Source organism: Nelusetta ayraudi, unplaced genomic scaffold (assembly GCF_046127955.1).
Source record: "Nelusetta ayraudi isolate G7.1 ecotype Tasmania unplaced genomic scaffold, CSIRO-AGI_Nayr_v1 ptg000058l, whole genome shotgun sequence".
NCBI lineage: Eukaryota > Metazoa > Chordata > Actinopteri > Tetraodontiformes > Monacanthidae > Nelusetta > Nelusetta ayraudi.
The window spans coordinates 1250575-1270439 of record NW_027466108.1 but is presented as its reverse complement, the minus strand read 5'-3'; the positions used below and the strand labels follow the sequence as shown (position 1 = coordinate 1270439).

The following is a 19865-nucleotide window of genomic DNA, read 5'->3' as shown; positions in this document are numbered from 1 at the left end:
AAGCGCAGTCGAAGTGCAGATTGTCAAATACTCAGACCAGCTCGTTCTGGCACCAACAATCATTCCACATCGAAGGAAAGGCACTTTAATCTACATTTGTGCTTATTCTGATTAGAACTGAAACCTGTCGTCTTCATGCCTACACGCCTAGACAAGTAACAACTCAGTGGTAGATTTAAAAACAAAAAAAAAACACCCTTTTTTTAAAAAAAAGAAAAGAAAAAAAGAAAGAAAATGCACATGAATTCATGATATGTAGATATAAAATAATTTTCGTGTCACTAATGTCATTCAACTATTGAACCTCGGCTTGACAGAAAACAGCCCCCCCCCCCCCCCCCAACGTTCACACACACACACAGACCCCCCCACCCCCCAACGTTCACACACACACACACACACACACACACACACACACACACACACACACACACACACACACACACACACACACACAAAAACAAAACAGACTAATAAAAATCTGTTTTTCACCTCTTCCAGGTTTTCAAGCGTATTTCACCATGGAGAGCACAACAGAGGGCGGCTGGGCCGTGGGTGAGCTCACCACGCAGGGGGTGACGCGTGAGGCGGCCGGGAACGACACAGCCCAAGTGTTTGAGGTGGCTCTGCAGAACGGCTCTTCCAAGCGCAGCCCCCAGTTTGTGGGCGTGGAGCTGCTGCAGTCCTTCAAGCTGCTGATCATACCCTGCTACACCCTGGTGGCGCTGGTGGGCGTCTTTGGAAACTACCTGCTCCTCTACGTCATCTGCCGCACACGAAAGATGCACAACGTCACCAACTTCTTCATCGGCAACCTGGCCTTCTCCGACATGCTGATGTGCGCCACGTGCGTTCCCTTCACTCTGGCCTATGGCTTCAACCCGCACGGCTGGGTCTTTGGTCGATTCATGTGTTATCTGGTGTATCTCATTCAGCCCGTGACCGTCTACGTGTCGGTCTTCACTCTCACTGCCATTGGCGTTGACAGGTGAGTCACGCGGCGGCCTTGGAGCAATGACAAACACAAATGTACAATTGTGTAGAATCATACTTTTATACTTGCAATCCACGTGACACCTTATCGCATTTTAATGTAAAAGCAATCTTTCATCCTGCAAGCATTTATTTGTGCACAGCTGGTAACAAAAGAATACAAAGGGGAATTCCTAAAAGGAAATCTCAGTATTTCTTGCAAGTAATTTGCACAAACTGCAAGAGCAGATGGAAATGTGAGCACCTGGGTAGATGGAAGTAAAGAGATTTTGATGTAATGTCATAAAATCACTGAAATGTGTTTTTTGGGTGGGGGTCAGAGGAAAATAATAGCAAAGCAAAAGCAAACAGCAGCCCAACAGCAGCCTCGAACTGCACCTGTAAACACACGAACAATAGATCTGGAAACGTGTCAGATTTTTTTTTTTTACAATTCTCATTCATAGGATCTCAGACTCAGATTAGAATACTGAGATTAGTCAGACAAGCCCTGACATCAACACCCACTGTCCACAATAGTCTGAGGTCGGAGGGAAACAAAGCACAGCATCTTACTGAACTGTTCTGATGTTGATGACCAGGTGACCTCACATTCTGACGTAGTGATGGATACAATGTTTCACATATTCATGAAATGTCACTTTGGTAAAAGACCCATAGATACTGTTTGGATATGGGAGGATACTTTAAATCTTAAATTTATTTTTAAAGCATTTCTTGCTGATGAACGTTTGTGCAGCTGACAAGCTGAATTGCCTTCAGGATAAATAAAGTACTTGTCCATCAATCTACCTCTTCTGCTTGAATTGAACCTTCAGACAGCAGAACAATCTGTAAAAACCTTGGTCAGATTTCTCTTGACCTCTGTATAGGGACCAGCTATTCAGGCGCTACACAATGCTCCTCATTGGTCACGACCACATTTATAAAAAAAAAAAAATTTAAAAAGAGAGAGAGAGACCTTTCGCTGCAATTCGCTCATAAAGCTGCATCTACATTTTGGTGCATTGCTTTATGTGATAGTGCAGGCCATCTTTTTTTCCTTTGATCCGAGAGCTCCTGCTCTTGGCATCGTGACACACGCACGCTTAACAACGTGACAGGTACCTTGGAATGATGCAAAGGGCCCAATGCAGTTTCCAGTCGAAATATTATGTATGTATTGCAAACAAAAAATGGTCTGTGAAATGGGCTGAGCTAAGTCTGAATATGAAAATATTAAGGAATTTTATAAAATCCCTCCCAGAAATTATTTTAGGAGGCAAAAGGACATGTCCATGCAAAAGAGGACGTCTTGTCACTCTATACACCACAGCCGGGCCTTGCATCACCGTGAGCTATTTATCCAGCTGCAATCATGTTTTCAGGTTCTGATCACACTATTTAAATGAATGGAAGATTGTTGCAATTGTTGCAGCATGATGTTGCTGACAATTATTAAAATAATAATAATTAATAATAACTAAAAAATAATAATAAAGATTTGAAAATCAGACTTGTTTAAGAGATTGAGGTGATGGTTTTGAAGCGGAGCTCGGTGCTGTTGCCATCCAGTGGCAGTGGCTTCCTCTTTTTCCTCAGTACTGGACAGACATTGCCTCAAGCCTTCCGGTGAGTGCTGCATAACGACAATGACTGAAGCTCTTACTCAAGGCTGTTGCTAAACCCTGGTAGTCGAGGAGGGAAGGCCTGTCTCCAAACATCCTCTCAGCTCAAAACACAGAGTAACTGTCCAGCCAGGAGGGTCTTTAATTCTCAGGTAAAATGATCAGAGATGAAAGGAACTGATAACATTGCAAATAATGAATTAGCTAAAAGCGCGCTTCGCACAACATGTTGTGAATAGTGGCTGTACCACACGATAATGTTTTTATTTTTGCAAGCTTGCTCACTGATGGCAAACTCAAGGTTTATGAACTTCCAAACAGCTGCATTACGAAAGACTCTGGCATCAAACCTTGACATGCTAGAGAAAAAAGTGGCTTTTGAATTTTAAAGTCTTATTTGTTGTGAATTGTGAACGTTTGTATCAGCTGCATTCCGTGGTCGTGTCATAAGGCTAAATGTTTTTTTTTCTGCATTACTTATCAAAGTGAGAACTTCTCCTATATAAGTGGACAGAAGGAGTGTATAGAAGTGAGAAGATCTGAATCTTTGGGGTAAACGTACTTGAACTGATTCATTCATTTTCCAGTTGAAGCATTTCACACTCATAAATGACTCGACATTTCATGGTTCGCAAAGTGTGTTTAATGGGAGCCAATGTAAAGCCAGTGTAAAGCACACTGTAGAAAAAACTTAAGAAAAAAACCATTAGTAACCATCCCTCCAACTTCTATGATTTACTATGCATATCAAAAGCTGAAGAAATGGCTGGCTGAGACAATCAGATACTACAAGGACATGGAGGCAATTTGTTACTGAACCTATTGACCGTGCTGGCTGAAAGCGAGTCTTCAGATGCGGAAAAAAACCCAACAAAACAAAACCTGGCATAATCAAGCATAATGGAGTACAGGAACTGCAGGTCAATTTGGAGGAGTTAAAGGACATGAAAACAACAAAGTTTCCAAATGTAAAAAAATGTAACAAGATTTTTTTAAAGCTCCTAAGCCGAGCTGGGTATGTTTGTAAAAGCAATAGCTGGGGAACTTTCGGCTGTGAAGAAATCTTTGAACGAATCATTTATTGCCCTGATTCAGTACATCAAAAGAACCAATTGTCTCATCCCTACTATTTACTGCACTTACATTTGAATATGTATGTGTATATATACACACACACAGAGACAAATAGATAGAAGCTTCTTTTGAAAAAAAAAAAATAATAATAATAATAATAAATCTTAACAATCAAAATTAATCGTTGCACAGGTATTATGCCACAGTTCACCCCCTGAAGAAGCGCATCACAGTCTTGGCATGCACCTACCTGCTGTCTGGGATCTGGCTGCTGTCCTGCGGTCTGGTGGCTCCGGCTGTGGCTCACACCTACCACGTGGAGTTCAAGAACGAGGGCTTCACCATCTGCGAGGAGTTCTGGATGGGCCAGGAGAGGGAGCGGCTGGCCTACGCCTACGGCACCCTCTTCATCACGTACGTCCTGCCGCTGTCGGCGCTCTCCATCTCCTACCTGTGCATCTCGGTCAAGCTGAGGAACCGCGTCGTCCCGGGGCACCTCACCGAGAGCCAGGTGGAGGCTCAGCGCACGCGCAAACGCAAGACCTTCCGGCTCGTGAGCCTCGTGGTGGCGGCTTTCGGCGTCTGCTGGATGCCCATCAGCGTGTTCAACGTGCTGCGCGACATCGACATCGACCTCATCGACAAGCGCTACTTCCTGCTCATCCAGCTGCTCTGTCACCTGTGCGCCATGAGCTCGTCCTGCTGCAACCCCTTCCTCTACGCCTGGCTGCACGACCGCTTCCGGGCCGAGCTCCGCAAAATGTTTACCTGCCGCCGTCGCATCGGCATCTCGGCCAACAACTGTGCCACAGCCAGCGTGGTTTTGTGAGAGCCCCGTCTATTTGTCACCCATTTCACTGTTGCGGTGTTAAGGTCAGTGGCGTTGCTAGACCTACAGCCATACTGGGGCAACGTCCCAACTCAAGTTTACATGTGAGCTCCACCGCCATGCTAGCTAAATTCCATGTTCCTCCAGCAGAGATGAGAAGAAACCACCAAAATACATTTTTCATGTGCAAGGTGAAAAGACAATACACATTAGGGGGTGATAAGTGAGTAAAATGTAAAATCCCCACTAAAGCAGCGGCTCAATACAAAATGAATTAATGTAAATGTTAGGCATTCATTTAACAGACATGCTTGTTGTAACTTTTGACTGAATTTATTAAGTTTATTGATGATGATAATATTTGATATTTTATGTTTACAGAGTTAAAGTATAGTTAAAATAATTTAATTATTGTATAGTGGTTAGTGTTACTTTAATTGTCCACAAGCCACCTAGAACTCCAAGTCCCAGCAGGCTTAGTGCTAACAGGTCGGTACCCTATAAAGATTGCTAATTACTCACCGGAGTGAAAAATAATAGCTGAAAGAACGCCAACCAAAGGCTTTACTGCGGTGAATTTCTATTTCTGTACCAGTTCTCTTGTTACCCTTTTCATAAACGAGAAGTTCTTTGCATCAATACGTCCTCCTGAAATCTTTGAACTCAGAACATAGTTTAATAGCGTTATGTGAGCTAGCTTGGCAAGCTAATTTATCACATCCGTCTTTACCTCCTTGGTCTACCCTCACTGCTTGTCTGTCTCTGCTCAGTTTGAAAAACTGCCTGATATCCATCCAGGTACGAAATGTTTCATGATAAGGTCATTTGGTTTAATTAAGAAAATTGAATGTTATGCCACATGCGCCCACCTTTTCACTGTGGTACTGTAACCTTATGAAAATCAATACTGAGCGCCAGTGTGGACGCTCATGCTGCAGTCAAGGCAACTGGGAACGCAGCAAGTTGATCCATTTTGTGTGTTGTCGTACACTTGATGTGTGATTGCATGCACATTGACAAATGCTAATCTTAGTTCATTTATAACGTTCACACATTTTTGAATTACACCATTTTTTAACTATAGGGTATAAACATATAAATGCAGTTGTCAGAATGAATGTTTTTTGTTTGTTTGTTTTTTTGCATGAAATTTGTCCCAGGGGACAGCTCATTCACACTGGGGCCGATGGTTGAGATCCTGCTGAACCAGATAGCATGAGGTGGGACTTTTCCAAAAACAAGGCCACAGAGGACTGACTTGACTCGCTGGTCCAAGGATTAATGGCTATGTCCAAGCAGGGGTTGCCACCAGCAATTTCAGCCATTTGATTAAAAATCAGGTTGGGCGCTCATCCCATATGTAGTGTAGCGTGAGCATAATTGTTTGATTGTATTCTCTGGGCCCCCTCCCCCCGCAACCTCCATTAACAGTGTCCGGGGTCCAAGTATTTGGTAACATGAGTGACTCTGACATTTATCATTTTAGCTCTTAACTGTATATTAAACGTTTCTGATATTTAGGTCTTTATTTCTTTTTATTTAGTGTGTGTCAGACTATTCACTTGAGATGGAATCTGTATTCAACCGTCAATTACGTTGAAGAATAGAAAATCAATGTGGGGCTTAGGTATAAACTCATTTACACTTGAGCTTTTTTTTTTCCAAGCACAGAGCGGATAATGCTGCCCCCTCTTGTAACCACTGCTGGGATGAGGCTCCTTGTGCCACGAGGGCTCAGTAGGGCTCGTGGCTTGATAACGTCAGAGACATTACCTGATTGTGATTGTGTCCTAGTGCTCAGTATCTGTCACAACAGATTTTAAAACTAGTAGTTGAATGGTTAATAACCTAACCATTCAGTGTTTTAATGTGTCTGTACACTTTAGCTACAGTTATTCTGTTTTGTTTTTTTTTGTACCATGTGTTGAGAACTATCAGCAAATCATTTTTTAGCACTTCTAGGTTGGGCCATAAACAAGTTTGTGTTTCTTCCATGGGAAACATTTTTTTTTTTTTTTTAAACAAATTCTGGAATAACTTATGCCCTATAATTTTAATCATATTTGATTTATTTATCCAATACTTAGCACCATGTGTTATGTAAAAACAGGCCTGTTGTTTTTCTATGGCCATAACTCATGCTATGAAATACACAATAGTTATTAAAAAGTTTCTATTCTCAGTTTCTATGAGATCCCAAATTTCACTGTATAAGGAAAAGTGTAAAAAAAAGTGTAATGCTGCTACATCAACAGTAATATGCATCTAATTAAGGACCACATTTCCTTTAATTCAATGTAGATATTTATCTAAATCTTATAATATAAGGTTATAATATTGTACAACAATTGCAGTACTTTCTGCTGTGACGTTACAGGCAAGGGGATCTTGGAAGTAATATATCAGTAGCTTTTGTATGATGGACACAGAATTTTTTTTCTTTTTTACATGTAGTCAGTATTCTAAATCGGTTTTAAACTCAGGCCTTAGTTTCTGAAAATAGTTCAACTACTTCTGTGTTCACTACTGGGTACAAATATTGAGGGCTAAGACGACAATAGTTTGTTTAAATTGTCATCCTACCACTACTGATATGGCAGGTATACAACATTAGCTAGCCTGGCTAATAGGAATGGGTGTTAGTGAACTGTCAAATCTGTGAAGTGAAATTGTAAATATTTACTCTTCTAAGGTGGTTGGTCTGGATCCACCTTTAATGCTAAGTCTGTTTTCGTTCTTGTGAAATGGCGCAAATTAATAAAAAGTGACTGAATGACCAGCATTATGAAGCATGCTTTATTATAGAGGCACATCAATTAACTGCGCGCACGCACGCACACACAACGACAACATACACAAAAATAATTAAGAGTAAATGCAGGTATACAAGCAATATGTTCAAATGATTTTGCTTAAAAAAATATTACTCATCGTAAAGGATTTAGGTAGCCTTTGTACTGCATCGGGCAAACACAGGACACAAGGCACTGCACTTTTGTTTTGTTTTTAAAAGCTTTCTCTCTGCAGAGATTGGAGGTAGCCAACAAACGCAAAGCCGCAAAAATCAGATAAGTCAGAGAAACAGGGAAGACACAGGTCTGTACATTCTAGAGGACAATATTGCTTTCCTGCCTCCTTAAACATAAGGTAATCCGGCAATATAAAGGCATGCGGTGTATGCAGGTTTATTGTTTTGTAGTTTTAAAACTTAAAAACAATGCTGGCTTGTGATCAATGTTGCTAAGACTACAACAAGCTCCATTATTACAGTGTGCCCGAGCTTTCAAAGTAGATGAAAAAAGGTACAGTTGTACTCCAAATTATACATTATACACAACATAGTGGCTGCTTGCCTGGTATTGCACAGCTTCCTAAAAGGCAAAAGGTAAAATATAGGCACAGTGTCTTTAGTAGGAGCAGGAGCCGACAACCAACTTACTCTGACAGAGGGGTTCAATAGAGAGGAAATGTTGCTCACTCAAATTAATTAATTAATTAATTAATTAATGTAAGAGCTCAGTAGTCAGGAAAGAGTCAGTAATGCAAGTTTACTAGTGACTTAATTATTGACTCTGCTGGTAACACAATTTTGATTACATGCTACAATTCTTAATTAACAATGATTGCAAATAGTTTCATTACCTCATCATTGAATGATTTCTGTAAGGTAATGTTCATGATTGCATCTCACATAGCATAAAATTAAATAAAGAATAAAGGAATAGAAAGTTAAAAGTTCAAAAAGCTACAACAGTTTACAACAGCTTTCCAACGCAAGTTCTAACTTTAAATAAAGGTCAATCCAAGACTTTTCAAGTATTTGCTATATCTCCGTGTGATGAATATAATTTCATGTGACAATATTTGAACATTCCTGTATGTTAGTGTCAAGTCCATACATTCATTTGCCATAATTTGAGATTATTATTTATTTGCTTGTTTCAATATAATTTTCACTCCGCAGCAATTTTTCTACCACGCTCAATAACGCTCAATAAGGCTGAGTTCAGTTAAAGATAAAAAAAAACAAAAAAACAAAAAGTGCAAATGCTCTAAGACCTTAATCGAGAATACTCGCAGTCCAGACACAATACAAAGACAGTTTGGTCCTTAAGTGGGGACCCCCTCCGTTACAACTATTTATACGCTTTAAGTGACTGCAAGATGGTAGGTTTCTCTTCTATGACGCGGACCAGCAGGTTGTCAATGTACTCCTCCAGCTCCACTATTGTGGCGTCTTTCCTTGACAGATCTGTTTGCTGCTTCACCACCAGTGTTATCAACTCTTCATGTGTCAGCTGAGTGTAAGGTCCACTTTCCACAGGGACCAATGCCTGAGAGAGGATACAAATGAACATAAGACATTGCAATTTCATGGAAAGAAAAAAAATCTGAAAAATAAGTCACATTCAATTTGAGCTGTATCATACTTTCTGTAAAAACAGGTCTCATGTTAAGGTTTAAAACAGATAATACAACTTTTAGTCCGTCTTCCAGAAAAAACATCAGCGTAATCAGTCGGATTGTGTGTTGGTCCCCGTTTGTTGTCAACTGACAATACCTGATTTTTCACTGGTGGGTTATCACGGACCTTTATGTCTTTGACAGCAGGAGTGCTGATGGGATGCTGACTCTCACCAGAGTTCATGGGCTTCACAGGATGAGGCCTGTAAAGAAAAAAAATATATATATTTTATCCATTTATCACTATGGCGTCTGAAAACACATCACAGCGAGGACCGCACACAAGGACTAAATAGGATTTTAAAATACTAGAATGGACATAAAGATTTATTAAAGCCCATGTCCACTACTACTGTGAATAAAGCCACTACTTTGACCTCCTTAAAATTATGATATCATTTAACAGTTAAAATAGAAAAAACTGGGCTTTCATAAATCTTGAGACAATGCAGTCATATGTTTGGCACTTTCCCCCAGTGCCAAACACTTTCATCCAAGAGCTGTCATCATAATTCAACTTGAGAAAAAAAGGGGCCAAGAAATCACAAGCATCCAAAAAACAGCTGCGCCCAAAGAAAATACCAACACCTCATCTACTGCCTCATACCACAACAACAACCGTCAACGGCACAAGCAAAGAGTGAAATTACAGCCTCTTCAATCTCACCTGCGTGGAGTAAAGGCTAGCCCACCTCCATTGCTACTCTGAGCGCTGACAGACTGAACGTCAGAGGGTGAGACCCACGCCCTCAAGGGCGCCTTTCCACCAGACATGCTCTCTGCTTGTGATTCCGGCTCCTCCTGGACAACGTGGAGGGGCTGCGAGGGGTTCCAGGCGCTAAAAGGTTCCGTTCCGAAAGGGTCGTCTTGCACATTCACGTGGCTTGTTGTTTTCACATCAGCTTGGTGCTTTGGTGTTACAGACTCAGACTTGGCAGGTTGTGCCGAGAAGCCCTGATTTACTTTAGAAATTGGAGTCTCTTCTTCATATGTGGACAATGGCTGCAGAATTTGATTGTTTGACAGAGTTGCTGATGGCGGGATCTCGCTTTGTCTACTTCTTCGGAAAGCAGGGCTCGCTTGCTCCGAAAGTTCATATTTTCCCCTGTAAACACTCTCCTCCTTTGAATCACTGCCATTAAAAACAGCGAAAGGATCCACACCTTTGTCTTGGCGGAAGATATCTTCCAGATCATCCGGTGTCATGCCCAGGTCTTCGATTTTCTGGTCTTTTAGTGCACTGCCTCTGAAAGGGTCATCCGTTTGTCGGCTACGATTCACCTGGGCCCACGGATCCTTGGGGAAAAGATCCGTACTGGGAAAGGGGTCAACATCTGCAAAGCTCTCCTGTGGCCATGAACTTTTTTTGTTCGCGCCACTCATACTTGAATTCGATACAACCTGGTTGTTACTGTTCACAGCAGAATCTTTTGGCTGTGTCACCTCGTGGCCACTGGCTTTCTGTCGAGGTTTGGCTCTGGGTGCTGCATTGTTCACTGTGACTTGCATGGTACTTTGATCATCTGTTGATACAGCAGACCTGTCCCACTGGCTAACTGGTCTGGGTGCAGAAGGTGGCTGCAGCGCCTTCCTGGCTTCAGGTCTCATCGAGGGACTTCCCCTACTTAATGCGTCTTTGTTGATGGCCGGTGCTACGGGTTGGTTAGGTTGCATGACTGTCTTGTTGACTGCATTCTGACCGTGTCTCTGATTGAAATCTGCGGCAGGTTGAGAGTGTAGAGGTGCTAGTGGTTTAGGTGGAGCTGCTACTTTTTTGGAAGACACAGGTTTAGTCTCCTGAGATTGTGTTTGATGTGTCTGAGGTGGTGAAGGTCTAATGCTTCGTCCTTGATCCTCAGGACCATCCACGCTCATTTCTGGACCTGAAAATTCAGATGGAAGGTCCCTGTGTCGCTGATTGACCTGAGCAATTATGTGGTCCCATCGAGTCTGCCCCTGAACTCCGTGTCTTTTCTGAGGAAACAGGGTTTCATAATCAGGAAGTGGCACAGACATTCTTTTGCCTTGGTGAGCGTTGTCCGCCTCTACATATGCAGGATTGCTGATTTCTCTGATGGGAGTAAGAGATCCTTCATTTTGTGTTCCATATAGGGAATTTGAGGGGGGCATTGGAGCTCTCTTCTTCTTATCCGCCATGCTGTCAAAGGAATCCAAGAAGGACAAATTCTCTGCGATTCCACCGGGGGAAGTGGATGGACTTGAGGTTATGTTTGGGTGTGCTAGAGATGAGTGGAAGGTGGAAAAATGATCAGAGGAGTCCGATGGGACACTAGAGAGAGAGGACTCAAGGATGTCTGGGGGCGGACTCAAATGATTTGGGTTCGGGCTGTCAGCAGGTTCAGATTCCAGAGATTGGGTAAATCTGCCAAGGAGTGAAAACAAAGGCCTCCAGGTTACATTACCAAATGTCAGTTCCATCGATGTACAACCCATCACCAATTTAACTAGTGTCTATAATCTACAAATGAACTTTAAAACCCAACTAAAACCAGATGCCAAACCCAAACCAATCCAAACATATAGCAGGTACGAATTACAGAGGACATTACATTAAATATCCCAATATCAAAATATTTCTGACTAAAGTACAAGTTATTGATGGAAAACTAACCCTAACCCTAACCCTAACCCATGTACAGCTGAGTTCACATGCTATGCAATTCATGGATACCATTTTTAGCTGTGAGCCAGTTACTGTGAGAAACAACTAAGACTTGAAACGACTTGAATGCACATAGCTGAAAAAACAACCATCACCATCACCATCACCACCACAGCTTTGAACAAAGGATCTAAATTATCGTATGACTTCACAAAATCGGCCACTCCAGTCGCCCTCTCACACAATTTTTTAGCAAAGAACAAACTACTTCAGTGGAACTAACAACTACTAGCAACTACAGGGTCCTTACCATAATGATTTCAATCGGAAACAAAAAAAAAAAAGTCCAAACCAGTCAACAAACTCAAGACATCTTGAAAAATAAAATAGTCACAGAAGACGTCAAGAAGGGTAAAACTGTGGCTCCGTCACTTCTTATGTGCTCTATTCAGTCTACTACCTGTTCTACAACATCCTTACAAACACAAGCCACTCCCAGTTTCTCATCGGCACCAAACTGGTCAAGCAGGTCCACCGACTTTAGGTGGAATTCCGTGTTTTGGTAATTCAAGACAGCTCGAGTCACAACACAAGTTTGAACGAACGGGAAGAGGAACGTGATGAACTAATGAGACGTAGGACAAAATGTCACATTCAGAGACAGGCGTTCCTGGTATTTCAATCCTGTGCCCATGAAAACAAAAATGAAGTCTTGGAGCTTTTTGGCAAAATTAAAACCACAAACGCTGTCATGTTGGCGGCGGCTGGTGAAAACACTCAAATTCCAGTTGGGAAAGTCAAGGAATAATATGCCTAGAGGCATTAGCTATTAGCTTCAGTGTCAATGCAGTGAAGTCACAGTTATGCATGCATAACATTAGTGCAGAGAAAAAGGGAGGGGTAAGACACCCCCCAAAAAACAGAAGCAGGCCTACCTTGGTTTGACTGCAGACACTTTGGCATTCCGGTTGAGGAAGACCATTGCCGACTGCATCTGGCTTCGGCTGGATTTTTGCTCGTCATTCGAACTTTCTTGGCGACCAGAGTTGAGGGGGATGTCTTCAAACGGGTTGGCGGACTGGTTGGAGGGCGCTTGGTGCTGGGGATGTTTCTGGGGAAGCTCGTCTTTGGTCAACTGTGGAACCTCCTCTTTCTTCTCCTCCTTCTTCCTGATCATCCCAAACAGAGACGTCAGCCTGTCGCTCATGGAGGCGTCCTCCTGCCGTTTCTGCTCCTCCGCCAGCCTCTGCTTTTCTGCTGCTTCCAGTGTCCTTTGCTCTTCCTCCTCTTTTTGTTTCCTCTTCCTCGTTTCCTCCTCCTCAAGGAAGTGCCTCTTCCGCTCCTTTTCCTCGTGCCGTCTGCGCTCCTCCTCTTCCTGCAGCCTCTTCATCTCTGTCCTGTGCTTCTCCTCCTGCTCCAACCTCTTGGCCTCAGCCACGCGCCTTTCCTCTGCCTGCCTTCTCTCTTCCTCCTCTTGATGGCGCTGTTGCTCCAGTATTGCCCTGTCTGGCCCCACGTCTGCAGAGATGTGCTTGCGCATGTCCTCCAGAGATCCCTGGCCGGAGCTGTTCAGACTGACAGTGGATCCGCTCTTGGACTCCGGTTCCTCTGCATACACATGGCTGCCATTGATGCACAAGCTGTTGGGGTCGGTGTTGTTCTGCTTGGAGCGACCCAGTAGGGAGAAAGGACCCTGAGACACCCTGCTGTCAGAGCTGCCTGTTCGCTTGTGTCCCAGGAGTTTGAATTTCTTTTTCACTGTGGGACGAGAGACAGACAGGGATGAAGTCATTGTTGACACACGCAAAACAGTACCTTTATTTACACTGCAGCACCAGTGAGAGGGCGTAAGTGGTTACCTTCCGGAGAGTCCACATTGAGGCCGGAGGAGCGGCTGCTGCTGAGGGGTGAATTCTTCTCTGGAAGAGACCCTAGCGTGGACATGGACTGCGAAATGTTGCGCTGCAAATTCGATTTTGGGGCAAAAAGTGTTTTGAGCTTAGATTTTTTTTTCACACCAGGAGACTGGTTCAGTGACTGTGAATCGGCCTCTGCCTCGCTGTCTGTTAGAACCTGGCCAACAGAGGGAACAATAGCTGAGACGGAGTCAGAGAAACCGTCCTTTTTCTTCCCACGGACTTTGTCCTTCAGCTTTGAAATGCGGGAGCGCGGCTTGTCCTGCATAGAAAGGTCAAACATGCTCGCTGACATGTTGTTTCTCATAAATTGGATGTCTAGCAGCACCTCCCCTCGCGCCTTGTCTTCTTTGCCTGTCTTGTCCACCAGCTTGAACCACCTGCAAGTGACAGAAACATGCATTAGACTTTCTCCATTTTCCATCAGGCTAACTGAACATTCAGAAAATTTTTTTCAGAAAAACAAATGATTTCGATTATTGATATTTTAACTTCTGGCAATTCAATGTCACTCTCAATCTCCAATAATTATTTTCCTTAATACAATAAAATCTCTGCATTAGAAAAGAGAAATGAACATTTGACCCCCATACAAATATACACATTAGTATAAAAGCTATCAAGAGTAATAAAGTGGTGCACCAATATAAAGAGTGATAAAGAACTGATTCGACTACACACTTTTCTTTACAAGATGTTGTTTCAAACATTTTAAAATGAAACAACTGTTAAATAATAGGGAGGTCATTTCACAAACAGTGATCAAGCAAAAAGAAAAGTTCAAATCAGGCACTTTTCAAGGAGTCCTAGAGCTCTCAGTTATTTCACATTGCGAAGTTTAAACTTTTAGGATGTTAAAAAAACACTGATATGTGAAGCAAGACAGGATAAAATTGAATTATTATACAATGACTTTTAAACAAATGTATTAATAGAGTTTATTTGCACATACGTTTCAGATGCAAAAACACACCCTTCCTGTTTTAGATTATTTACATGTACTATATTAAGCTGGACCCTGAAGCTGTGATAATATCAAATCAACATGGAACTATGACTGGGAGAAATAATACTAAGTGAGTGCAGATCATCCATCTATCCATCTTCTGTACAACAAGTCACCAGCTCATTGCAGGGCCACATAGAAAGACAAACAAACACACTCCTTCACACCTACAGACTATTGATAGTTCCCAATAGACCTCACTTGCATGTTTCTGGACTGTGGGAGGAAGCCACTGTACCCAGAGAGAACTCACGCACACACAGGAAGAACATGCAAACTCTACCCAGAACGGTCCCAGGCCTGGTATCGAACCAGCAACCTTCTTGCCGTGATGCGACAGCGCTAACCACTGAACCACCGTGTCGCCCTAAAGAACACATCCAGCTGGAACCAAATCCGGGATCACGGGAACCGGAGAGCATTGATCTCACACTGCACCAAAGGCTCAGTGAGCGCAGATCAAGATAAGTTATTGCCATCGCACATAGTGGAATTATAAATAAAGCCTCGATTTAGAAGACAGCTTCCCCATAAAACAAGTCATTCCATGTTTTAAACCTAAAAGACTCCAAGATGCCTTATGCCTTTGATCAATGCGCTGGTAATTGTGAAAACTAATTTCACCATATAATAATAAAAACCACTTCATCCTCCAGGTGACCATAGATGTGCCATGTTTATTTCCTGTTAATGGTCCCTACATGTGTTAATGGTCCCTACATAGGGTGCGTGAAGGGGTTTATTGTAGGCCGCACACTAGATGCTTACACATGGTGGGACCTTGGGATTGCAAGTCAGGGCCGGTGGGTAACTTTTTGATGGCAACCTTGGCAACGGTGTTGTATGGACTATATGTGCTGGGCTTTTAAAGTATGACAAATAATGTCAAGTACGTATTGCATAGCTGCAGGTGAAGTCAAAGGTTATGAAAGGGATTTTTTTTCCCTCCATTACGTTTTTCATGCATTTTTATTACAATCGACCTTTCATTTGTTTTTACACAAATTTTTGTGTTGTGCAGAGGAAAAGAAATGGTTTGCATGTTGAGTCATCGAGCAGCCGCAACCAGCAGTTTGCTTTTCACCGAGTTCTGTGTAAGCAAGTGTCTTTTCAGTGACAAAAACATCAATAATACACAGCAGATATTTCACACACTGTAAATCTCGCTTGAGGTCTTGTTTCCACAGCAAGGGCCGAATAAACATTTACTGCACATGTAATCAAACACAGACTGACAAAAAGAAACGCACCAAACAGCAAGTAAGAAAGCAAAATAACACACGCAGACACATCCAAAGAAATACTATGACCAGCTATAAAAATGTATATACGAGTACGCTGGCCCTACAGCAGGTCAATGGGCACGTATGCCGCATGTAACAGGATCTACCGCGGTTGTGTGTCTCAAACTAAAACACTGAGGACCAGTGGCCCGCACTGCTGAGAAAGAGTCAGGAAACACAGCTGGGAGGCTCCACCATTCCTCTGGCGCTCTCAGACACTCAGGGAGGAGCTGAAAGAATGGGAGCCTAATTTAAGAATTCCTCAAATTAAAGTGGGTGAGCCAAAACAAACAATCGCTAACTGAGCCTCGGCGCGTAAGCCGAGTGAACCGAGTACGTGCAACAAAACGCTGCTCGGTGCTTTGTCTGAGCGGCTTACGGCAGCCAATGAGCAGTGCGACACAGGGACAATAAAAGCTGTGGTTACTAACAGACAAGGGTGTTCATGTTCTGTTCTGTTGCTAAACTAAAAAAAAACTGAACAAACTGTGTGCCTGACGCACGCTGCTCCCAGTCCGGACGTACAGGTTCTCTTTGTTAACCGGCACTGACACTTCCCATAGCTCATATCTAATGATTAACAGCAGCCTTCGCTTGTTCTGAACAGATTGCCTCGGTTGGAACACAAGGATCTCAGTAGCATGAAAGATCAAGTGTTTCCTGGTTGATAGCTCACTGACATCCGTTGAGTTTCAAAGGATTTTCAGTGAAATAAAGCGTGGGAAGTGGGAAGTATTTCACAACCATGTCTTTGTTTGCACGATAAATATTGTGTATCAGGTGTCCGAAAAAAGATGAACTTGACTCTGTGGAACCAGCTCTGCAACAGCAGCGCAGCACCAACCTGAGCGATAGTGGAACACAACCTGACAATACTCACACACAACGAGTAAAGGCATTTATCCATGAACAAAACCTGAAACTAGGACTGGGTTGAGAAAATTATATTGTGAGACAATTTTCTAGTGTTTGTGCAATCGCACATTCTTCTAGACACTCAGAGAAAAACAGAGTGAATAAAAGAAAATGTAAATAAGTTACCAACATTTTACAAACAGTGAAATCAGTCAACAAATTACATTAATCATTTAAATTAATACCTCAAACACACTTTAAACTGCTTCACCTACTTGCAAAAAAAAACATCCTTAAAATGAATTGTTTACACTAGAAAAAAACTGATGAGACTAATTTGTTCAAATGAAGCACATCCTTATAAAAACAATGAATACATGATCACATGACCTACTTTATTATTTATCTCCACTATTTTTAAACCGAGACAACAGAGCAGTTTCCTATGAGCTCAAGAACAAAGTTCTCAATGTTACAGCCCCTTATCAGCAACAAAAAGCAGCAATCCAACACCACACACTCCAAGGCCAACACGGCAACATCTGATACCCAGCCCGCACACTGAGACAGCGCTAGGAGCCAAGGCAGGGATACAAAGAGAACTCAGCCAGGTTAACAAGTGAACTTTATACCAAAGCGTAAAAATTTACTGCGCAAACACCAGATAAGTTGCTGGACAAATCCGTACGACAATATAATAAATGACGTCCCACGGCTGCTGCATCGAGTGATAACAGGGAACTCACAGCCGCCATGTTGCCTCATTTTAAAATTCAAGTAATTTTGTGAAAAGGTAGTTTGACAACTGTGTTTAGCAGGCAAGACTGGCATTTATAACACTTACACCGCCCTTATTTTTGTCAACGTTCTTACGTAACAGAGGATGCAATCCTAATTCAAACAGCAATTTTCTGTTTTTTTAAGGCCTGCTACACCCACGTTACACCCATGCTGCGTCAGACCACACATGTCACCCTGACTCAGGTGGAAAAGAAAAAAGAAAAGAAAATGCGAGCACACCCACAGTTGGACGGTAAACAGCCTCAGCGTACATGTATAATTTGCTGAGCACCATTTCAGCCAAGACTTATTGTCACACAACAAAATCAGTAAGAGTTGGCTGCACACCAAAATCCTGATGAGCCACTCCTCCATAGAGACGGAGAACAAAGCAACTTGGTGTCATAAACTGATCACACCATTCTAATGGCATCTCCTAATCTAATAGGTGGCAGTGTAGACAGCCGCTCCCAGTGAAAAAGTGAATAGATTTAACAACTTCAAGTACGTCAGGTGTTGTGAACAACATTCTATTTGCGTCGCCTTTGAACGTTCCATACAAACCACATGTTTTTAATACCAAAGCTGTGCTTATATTCACATCATAACAAACATGGTTCTTGTATTTTGAAAGAGAGAAAAAAAAAATCATGAACCCATCAACAGTAGAAAGGACATGGGAAAGGAGGAGAGGCTCATCTTGTATGTGCTTGGATTCAAAGTAGATAGTCGTCTAATTATTCATGTAAACAAACATGGATTGATGTGACTTTCAGACCTTTATTGTGAGTCATTTAACACTGCATGTCATTTCTGCAGTAACTTAAACGTTTTCTGTCTCCTGGGATGGGGGGAATCGTCGATCTTCCTGTGGAAGGCTTTTACAAACATCACATAAACATTGTGGGGTGTGTTTTCGACATACTCGGCTGACTTACTCAGTCTTTTTGCGGGCTTTGTTGTCATACAGCTCCAGTAGTTTGAGCTCAGCCTGGCCCAGGAACTTGTCGAGCCCCACCTGAGCGCGGTGCATGACGATGATGTACAGGGTGCAGCGTTCGGCATTGTTGGGGTGGAACAGCGGCAAGTCGAACGAAGCCTCTTCTTTCCAGACCGGGGCGACACTCTTCTCGGCCACCGAGGTGGAGAACTTGTCTTTGGCTATCTGGATGATGGCGTACGAGTCGTTGGTGCCGTTTTTGCCCTTTACGCGGAGCCCCCGAGCTTGATGCACCGTTACCTGGACACTCGTAGGGAACCACTGTTGGCTCTGGGCGGCCAGAGACATATTTAAAAGTCCGTTCGAAGCAGCCGAAGGTTTTGAATGTCCGCTCGTTTAGTTTAGACCCTTCCCGAGAAATACAGCCCCGGCACGGCGCCCCGTCCCGTTGGAAGGTTTAGGTAACCTAGCTTGGACTCCAATTCAGGAAGCACACTCTGATGCCGGAGTAGTTTGAAATCCTTTTACGCGTTAGTCCCAGTCGAAGTGATTGTCTGAAGACAACCGAAACGCTAAAACGATCTTGTGAAATCACTTTCAGGACATCCCTGCGATGCGGCTATGTCTTCTAAAGTGGCTTTTATGAAAACAGTTCCGTTGATTTGCCCCACCGAGTTTGTACACAACCCACTTCCCTGATAAGTTGAGTACCCACCCATAGTCCATATGATGCAACCTGATTCGCTGGCCTGTCTGCCAATCATTTTTAAGGTCGTCAGTGATTGGCCCACAGGGGAGGGGTGTCGTGGACGTTTTAGACCATTAGTAGCAGATAAACTAAAGAAAAAGAGGTTGAGATCAACTTGTAAACAAACATTTCGCTAGCGGAGCTATGTAAAATTTTCAAATACCAGTATCTAATTACGAAATTTTGACTTCATTGTTACTATTCAGTCATAATGTTTAACGGGAGGAGGACGAATAACAAAACAAAACTGAATGATAATATGAAAACTGATGGTTACAAAACAAGATTTCTGTTCATGTAAAGCTGTGGGAAAACTGTGAAAACCACCACCGTCACTTTCCCCTTTTTTCAGTTCCCAGAGTCTCTGATTTCATCTCTTCCACAACAGAGTTAGATGAGATAAATAGTGACAGTGATACACATTAACTCGGATCTCTCTCTCTCTCTCTCTCTCTCTCTCTCTCTCTCTCTCTCTCTCTCTCTCTTTATTTGTGAACGAGGTTTAAAAAAACAAACAAAAACTGAGTCATCCACGACGTGGGTGATAGCGGTCAACCTTGAATATCCGACTACTTTTCAGTATTTATTCCTTGGTATGTCCACATGGCATTCATTTAGACAAACCAGTCACTGATCATTACTTGGACGTCAAACCACACGAAAAATGTTTCATATCGCCACATTTTCATTTTGAACGCTTGCTTGTTTTTTGTTTGTTTGTTTGTTTGTTTTACATTCTTAATAAAT

General features: G+C 42.6%; 2 protein-coding genes across 6 annotated transcripts; one reads left to right on the top strand and one right to left on the bottom strand.

Moving 5' to 3' along the window:
* The first annotated feature begins 387 nt into the window (after positions 1-387).
* prlhr2a (prolactin releasing hormone receptor 2a) lies at positions 388-7285 on the top strand. Of its 2 annotated transcripts, XM_076039119.1 has the most exons (3): positions 388-988; positions 3867-4499; positions 5664-7285. In XM_076039119.1, exons 1-3 carry the CDS (start codon positions 522-524, stop codon positions 5695-5697), a joined length of 1134 nt encoding a protein of 377 aa, XP_075895234.1. In that variant the 5' UTR covers positions 388-521; the 3' UTR covers positions 5698-7285. The 2 variants fall into 2 exon arrangements, with proteins under 2 accessions (XP_075895234.1, XP_075895235.1); XM_076039120.1 differs by lacking the exon at positions 5664-7285 and having other exon boundaries at positions 3867-4665.
* rab11fip1a (RAB11 family interacting protein 1 (class I) a) lies at positions 7286-19059 on the bottom strand. 4 transcript variants are annotated; one of them, XM_076039114.1, is made up of 6 exons: positions 18369-19059; positions 13450-13886; positions 12526-13348; positions 9635-11350; positions 9065-9170; positions 7286-8837 (listed from the first exon to the last, which is right to left on the bottom strand). In XM_076039114.1, exons 1-6 carry the CDS (start codon positions 18716-18718, stop codon positions 8640-8642), a joined length of 3630 nt encoding a protein of 1209 aa, XP_075895229.1. In that variant the 5' UTR covers positions 18719-19059; the 3' UTR covers positions 7286-8639. The 4 variants fall into 4 exon arrangements, with proteins under 4 accessions (XP_075895229.1, XP_075895230.1, XP_075895231.1 ...); XM_076039115.1 differs by having other exon boundaries at positions 9095-9170; XM_076039116.1 differs by lacking the exon at positions 9635-11350 and having other exon boundaries at positions 18369-19055.
* Positions 19060-19865: the final 806 nt, after the last annotated feature.